This window comes from Elgaria multicarinata, chromosome 5, assembly GCF_023053635.1.
Source record: "Elgaria multicarinata webbii isolate HBS135686 ecotype San Diego chromosome 5, rElgMul1.1.pri, whole genome shotgun sequence".
Taxonomy (NCBI): Eukaryota; Metazoa; Chordata; class Lepidosauria; order Squamata; family Anguidae; genus Elgaria; species Elgaria multicarinata.
This window is the reverse complement of record NC_086175.1, coordinates 136,899,562-136,907,395: the sequence shown is the minus strand read 5'-3', so window position 1 is coordinate 136,907,395 and position 7,834 is coordinate 136,899,562. Positions and strand designations below refer to the sequence as shown.

General features: G+C 45.7%; 1 protein-coding gene across 1 annotated transcript; it reads left to right on the top strand.

The window, feature by feature from the left end:
* Nucleotides 1-267: 267 nt before the first annotated feature.
* LOC134399684 (olfactory receptor 52J3-like) lies at nucleotides 268-1,230 on the top strand. Its single transcript, XM_063127768.1, has one exon. The coding sequence runs from the start codon at nucleotides 268-270 to the stop codon at nucleotides 1,228-1,230; it is 963 nt and encodes a 320-aa protein (XP_062983838.1).
* Nucleotides 1,231-7,834: the final 6,604 nt, after the last annotated feature.

The window sequence follows — 7,834 nt, the reverse complement described above, 5'->3', positions numbered from 1 at the left end:
TCTCCAGCTGGGCTCGAAGTGCCTGTCCTTTCCAGATGTGTGCAAAGTCCTACTCACTACCAATGGTCCTTGCTTGATAGCTACATGCTGTGTGCCTGTGCAACAGAGTTGCGCTGGAGACTGGGGGCTCCCTGCCAGCCAACCGAGGTGTGATTTACATGGCAACCAGATCTCACAGCCTTGCTGGTGGCGTTTCCTGATCTGTTGCTCTGAGCTTCTTCAGGCCTGTGAGAGAGATCAACACACACTTGGTTCACCTATGGAAGGATGTGGCTGCCCAATATCACCCACTCCCATTCCACCACGTTCATCCTGCTGGGCATCCCAGGGCTGGAAGAAGCACATAGATGGCTCTCCATCCCTTTCTGTGCTGGGTACCTCGTTGCTCTCCTGGGGAATTTCACCATCCTCGTCATTGTGAAGACGGAAGCCAGCCTCCACCAGCCCATGTTCTACTTCCTCTGCGTGCTCTCCACCATCGACCTGGGCCTCTCCACCTCCGCCCTGCCCAGGATGCTGGCCATCTTCTGGTTTGGCCTCGGGGAGATCAGCTTCGGTGCTTGCCTCACCCAGATGTTCTTCATCCACACCTTCACGGGGATGGAGTCTGCAGTGCTGTTGGCCATGGCCTTTGACCGGTATGTGGCCATCTGTGACCCTCTGAGGTACTCCACAGTGCTGACGAGGGCCCGGGTGATATGGCTGTGCCTGGGCATTGTGCTGAGACCTGCCATCCTCATGCTGCCAATTGTGGTTTTGACGGGACTCCTGCCTTTCTGCAGAGCTCACATCACCATTGCCCACACTTACTGTGAGCACATGGGCATTGCCAAGCTGGCCTGTGCCGACATCCGAGTCAATGCCATCTATGGCCTGTTTGTTGCTTCCTTTCTTGTGTTGGATTTGATCCTGATCGGCATCTCCTACAGGAAGATCCTGCAGGCTGTTTTCCGGCTCCCCTCTAAGGAGGCCCGGCGCAAATCCTTGAGCACCTGCAGCTCCCACCTCTCCGTGATGTTCATCTTCTACACCCCGGCCTTCTTCTCCTTCCTCACTCACCGCTTTGGCCGAAACATCCCCCATTATGCTCACATCCTGATTGCCAACCTCTACGTCATTCTGCCCCCAGTGCTCAACCCGGTCATTTACGGGGTGAGGACCAGCCAGATCCGCATGCGGGTATTGAGAGGGGTCCGTCCCAAGGGCTTCGGGTTGGCACCTACTCCATGACTCCTGTGAGCCAGCTGCATGAAGCTTTTCATTCTGCGCCCTGGAAGGTGAAGAGCTGTCAAGCAAAAGATGGAGCAGCCGTGTTCTTTGTTGCAGGACTAGAAAGGATGGGTAGAAACTGAACAGAAGCAGATTGGGGCTTAATATTTGGAGAGGCCTCCCTAATGGACTGCCTTGGGTGTGTGTGTGGGGGGGTGCTAAGTCTCTCTCTTGCCTGAGGCTGGACAACCATCTGCCAGGGATGCTTTTGTTGCAGGATTCCTGGGTTGAGCAGGGGGGTAGACTAGATAACCTCTAATGTCCCTCCCCACTCTGAAATGCTAGGCTGCTGTGATTCTGCTTTCCCAAGCCTGGTATGAATGAAGTCTACCTGAGCACCCTGCTGTTAGGAAAAAGATGGAAGAAGCCACTAGAATACACAAGAAGGCCACAAATTGAAGATGCCATCACCTGGACACCCCACCTCCCAAAACAAGAACTTCCACTGAAGAGGTGGGTCTCTGGGGCCCTAGAACCCTCGTCTGGAATCTTCCATGGCATCCCAGTTACACGACTGTCCCCTACGTGCTGCCAAGCCCCACTCCCACCCCAAAGAACAGGCGAGATCTTGAGTTGTGTCATGTGTATTTCTTACAGACTTTTTATTTCTATGATGTCCCCCTTAACACCTGCTTTTTTCTTTCCCTGTTCTCCCTGGAATAATTCACTGAGGCTGATTTCAGTGTTCTGACATCTAAAATTTGAATCAACCTGAGGATTGCTCACCAGGCTGTTGAACAGAATAATCCATCTCAGAACTTGAGGAAGGGGACACCGCTGGCTGAGCAAGCGGGAGAGAAACGGTTTGGGGTCTTCGCTGTAGTATGAATGAGGCAGAGAGCGCGAGGCGTCCGGCCGGACGTAGATGAGTGCCACAGCTGCACCCTGCAGTGCAGAGCCTATATTGAGCAGGGGTGTGGGTGGGTGGGTGGGTGTGAAGAGGATGGCCCCTGCGGTCTCTGGCAACTCTAGGATTCAGAACAGAGGTCCAGCCTTGTGGGGGGCATGGCGGGGAGAAAGAGGGCGGGGAGCAGCTCTCCTCCTGCTCTCATGGTATAAGAACCCAACAGGTCATCCAGTGAAGTTGATTGGTGGGAGATTCAGGGCCGACGGAAGGAAGGACTTCTTCACCCGGCTGTGGCCTTTTGCTTCCACCAGATGCCAGGCTGGCCACCAACATAACGTGGCTTTACATGGGGATTACATGAAGGCTCTCAGTGGCTACTAGTCGTGATGGCTATATGCTAGTGAACGAAGCCGCTGCTCTTGTGTGCTGGTGTGAAACAACATGCAGATAGTGGGGAGGGGCCTTGCGGCTCAGTGACCCAGAGCCTAAAATGCTCGTCTTGTTCAACGTCGAGAGGCCAAAGCCAAGTAAACTCCCAGCCCCATTCTGCCATGCAGAACCTGGCAGAAGGAAATGGCCAGCTAGTAGTAATGGGTGGCTTGGGTTATCCCCACATGGCCTGGATAAGTGCATGTTCCGGTCACAACAAAAGGCTGCAAAGGACCTTGCACGAGACGGGAGTGTGGTTGAACATGCAGCTTTGGTCATAGGACCTCAAAAGGAATATTGCAGAGCTGGAAAAAGGGCAGAAAAGGGCAACTGAAGCGATCCAGGGGCTGGAGCGTCTCCCCTAGGAGGGAAGGTTGCAACAGCTGGGATTGTTCAGCGTGGAAAAGAGGAGGCTGAGGGGAGACCTGGCAGGGATGTACAAAATTATGCCTGGTGTGGAAAATGTGGATAGGGAGACATTTTTCTCCTTCTCTCATAATCCTAACACCTAATCGGGTCATCCCTTGAAGCTGATTAGTGGAAGATTCAGGACAGATAAAAAGAAATCCTTCTTCTACACGGCACATAGTTAAGCTATGCAATTTGCTGTTGTTGTGATGACCACCAACCTGAACATTAGAACATCAGAAGAGCCATGAGGCTGGATCAGACCAAGGGTCCATCTAGTCCAGCACTCTCTTCACACAATGGTGAACCAGCTGTCAACCAGGGTTCCGCAAGCAGGACACGGTGCAACAGCACCCTCCCACCCATGTTCCCAGGCAACTGGTGTACATAGGCTCATGGCCTCTGATACTGGAGGCTGAACTTTGCTATCAGGTTAGTAACCACTGATAGCCGCCTCCTCCAGGAATCGATCCAACCCCCTTTTAAAGCCATTCAAATTGGTGGCCATCACTACATCTTGTGGTAGTGAATTCCATAGTTTAACCCTGCGTGCTGTGTGAATGACTTCCTTTCATCTGTCCTGAATCTCCCACCAATCAGCTTCATAAGATAATGACCCCTTTGGGTTCTAGTATTACGGGAAAGGGAGAAAAATGTCTCCCTATTCAATTTCTCTGCAGGGTAAGAGATGGTGGCTTGCCGCTGTACACCAATGGCTGGGAACAACCGGCACCCCGGTTGTGGAATGAGCTCCCCAGAGAGGTCCGCCTGGCGCCTACACTGTACTCCTTTCGTCGCTAGCTGAAGACCTTTTTGTTCTCTCAGTATTTTAACACTTAATTTTAACTTAAATCTAAATTTTACTGTTGTAACTCTGTATTTTAATCTTACATCAATTTTGCTGCATGTTTTTATCCTGGTTGTGCTTTTTATACTGTATTTTGTATTTGTGCTTCTAACCTGTTGGTTGTTTTATTATGGTTTTAATTTTTGTGAACCGCCCAGAGAGCTTAGGCTATTGGGCGGTATAAAAATTTAATAAATAAATAAATAAATAAAACAGTGGCGGACTGGGTCTAAAAATATTGGTTGCCAGTAGACAAAGGGGGCCCACCCACAACTATAAGGCTATGATTTAATTTTTATAAGAAATAAAATTTTCAAAAAATTCATAAGTGGAAAAAAGGTACAATTAATTTTTTTGTGAAATAAATGTATATTTTTTAGTAATTACAGGGTACATATATTGTACATATTACTGGCAGTATACAGTAGATACTAAATGTAAATAGTTTGCTTCTACTGAACATTTTACACATTAACATGTAGTTCAAAAGCATATTTCATATGCAGTCCACTATATTAAGAGCAATACTTGAATTCACTAGATGTTTGTGCGAACCTGTCAATAATGGCTTCTGTATCCAATTCATCAACCAATTCCTTTTCAATGGATAGCAACATGTATGATTCCAAGTTCTCCTCAGACAGTGAATTTCTTAGACTTGTCTGTATGGTCTTTAGCTTTGAAAATGTCCTCTCACATTGGACTTGAGTGACTGATAGTGTGCAGATGACTTTATAAAGTTCATAAAGGTTACCATATGCCTTCTCATGAAGTCTGTTGGATGCCAGGATTTTTAGTACACACAATGGGCAAGTGCTACCAATTTTACACTTGTTGCAACTGGAATCCATATTCTCACCATCATTATGCAATAGCTTTAATACATCAAAGTTCGAAGCAAAAGAAAGCAATTCCAATATTACTTGATCTTTGCTGATTTGTGGAGACAGCTTAATAATACCGTCCAATGCTTCATCTTCAAGGCCCTTCTCTGCAATAGTTTTAAACTTTGCTGGGTCCAAGCAGGATAAATCTATACAACTTTTTGTGTTGTACAAAGCGTGAATCTAGTGACTGGACAATGCGGTCCATTCTTAGGTTAAACACATTTACTCGAAAATCAGCTAGAGAATCTGAGGAATTTCCTTCATCATCTATAACCTCATCTGCCATCCTTCCTCTGCCTCTTAACTGGCAATGCTGTTTCCAAAGAGTCTATTTCTAATGTTTGATTTTCATCCATATTTGACTGTGAAATCTTGTCATTACATTTATTTACAAATTCCAATGCCTTGCTGTGAACATTATCAAATGTTCTTGTCTGTTCCTTCAACTTTGTTGTAGCTGAATCTACTAAACTCCATGCAGTAAACATGTCTAAACCACTGGGCTGTAAATAACTTGATAACGGGGCTGTAGTTTCAAATATATACAAGTAAGTAAATGCTTTTTCTTTTCCATGCTGGTAGGGGAAATATTTTAACTGTAGAGTAAATATAAAAATGTAATAAATAAATAAATAAATAAATAAATAAATAAATGTATTTGAGACTGCAGCTTACATAAAACTAATACCTAGTAGTTTTATACTAATTTTATACAATTCTCCGCTGTGGCACCCCGGTTGTGGAATGAGCTCCCCAGAGAGGTCCGCCTGGCGCCTACACTGTACTCCTTTCGTCGCCAGCTGAAGACCTTTTTATTCACTCAGTATTTTAACACTTAATTTTAACTTAAATTTAAATTATACTGTTTTAACTCTGTATTTTAACCTTATATCAATTTTGCTGCGTGGTTTTATCCTGGTTGTGCTTTTTATATTGTATTTTGTATTTGTATTTTTAACTTGTTGGTTGTTTTATGATGATTTTAATTTTTGTGAACCGCCCAGAGAGCTTCGGCTATTGGGCGGTATAAAAATGTAATAAATAAATAAATAAATAAATAAATAATAAATAATACAATGAAAGAAAATACATTATATTTAAATTAAAGGGCATAGGGCCAGAGTATATAAAAATATTAATTAAATACATACCTTTTCTAAAACACATAAAGCTACTAAAATGTTATCAACATTTTTAACATATTGTCTAATGTTTAAGGGCCCCCACTTGCCATTGGGCAAGCTGACACCCTGGCCAGTCCGCCACTGGCTGGCAACATGACTGGGTGTGTGTGGGGTGGGTGTGTTACAGCACACACATGCCCTGCTTCTGGCTTTTCCAGAGGCAGCCGGTTGGCCACTGTATCAACAGAATGCTGGAATCAGTGCACCCTTATCTAGCTCAGTCATTGCTCAAGCTTCTGTACCTTTGTCCGTCGTGCCTTCTCATTCCAACAGAATGACTCACTCAGCCCACCGAAATATGTCCATGTTGCCTCCGTTACCTGTTTGTCTTGCTGAGAGGAGACCTGCACTCAGCTTTCTGGGGTTGGGTCAGGCATCAGGAGTTTAAATCCATGAGTTGTGGTGAATGTTGCACTAAAGGCAGGCAGGCAGCTGGGCTGAGCCATTTCTAGCCGTTTCCATCTCCATCAGGACCCAGTCTTTGGTAAATTGTCCAAGCCAGACCAAGCCACCGCAGGACACTTTGCGTTACAACAATATATTCTTGCTAGGGAAAGTCGTTTCTCCCCACCTACTGGGAGAAGAGCTGTTTGGTTCAGAGGGAGCAGAGGAGTCAGAGCTGGGTGGCAGAGGGTGTCAGCATCCCTGCGAAGAAAGAGACGGGCTAGCGCTGTATCGGGTAACTCCTCTTGTGGACTGTGGGAATGCTGTGGACATAATATATCTTGACTTTAGCAAAGCTTTTGATAAAGTGCCAACATGATATTCTGATTAACAAACTAGCTAAAAGTGGGCTGGATGGAACAACTATTAGGTGGATTCACAGTTGGCTACAGAATCGGACTCAAAGAGTGCTTATCAAAGGAACCTTCTCAAACTGTGGGGAGGTAACAAGTGAGGTACCGCAGGGCTCGGTCCTAGGCCCAGTGTTCTTCAACATCTTTATTAATTATTTGGACAAGGTGGTGCAGGGAACGCTTATCAGATTTGCAGATGACACAAAATTGGGTGGGATAGCTAATACCCTGGAAGACAGAAACAAACTTCAAAGTGATCTTGATAGGCTGGAGTGCTGGGCTGAAAACAACGGAATGAAATTTAATAGGGATAAATGCCAAGTTCTACATTTAGGAAATAGAAACCAAATGCAATTACAAGATTGGGGATACTTGGCTCAGCAGTACTACAAACGAGAAGGATCTTGGAATTGTTGTTGTTGTTGTTATCATTATTATTATTTGTATTTGTATTACAAGGCTGTGTTACAAAGTTTAAAACATACATTTTAAAACTTAGGAAAAGAAATGTAAAAAAAAAAAAGTTTAAAATACACAACACCCCCAAAGAAGCCTGCCTCTTAAGCTCTCAGTCCCAAAAAGTTGTTGCAGCTGGGTGTGTGTGAGATGGTTCTGTGCTGGGAGACTGAGTCTGCGAGGAGGCAGTTGGAAGGTTCCGCAGACTAGGCAAACCCCCAAGGCAGGACAACCGCAGCCACTGCCTGGCCCCTTGCTGTGGAGGCTTCCTCTCCTGGCTGGATCAGATGGACACAATCCCAGGCAGCAGGAGCCTGCCTCTTAAGCTCCCAGTCCCAAAAAGATGTCGCAGCTGGGGATGTGTGAAATGGTTCTCCTCGTTGTAGATCACAAGCTGAATATGAGCCAACAATGTGGTGTGGCTGCAAAAAAAGCAATTGCTATTTGGGGCTGCATTAATAAAAGTATAATTTCCAAATCGCACTAGGTTCCGGTTCCCCTCTATTCAGTCCCTGGTTAGGCCTCATCTAGAGTGTTGCGTCCAGTTCTGGGCTCCATACTTCAGGAAGGATGCAGACAAGCTGGAGCTGTCTTTCCGGCGCCAGGTTAAGACTTTCCTCTTTGCCCAGGCATATGGTGGCACATCCTAATTACCCACGTTTAGTTTTTAATCGGTTTTTAATGCTTTATGTGTGTATGTTCTGTGTTTT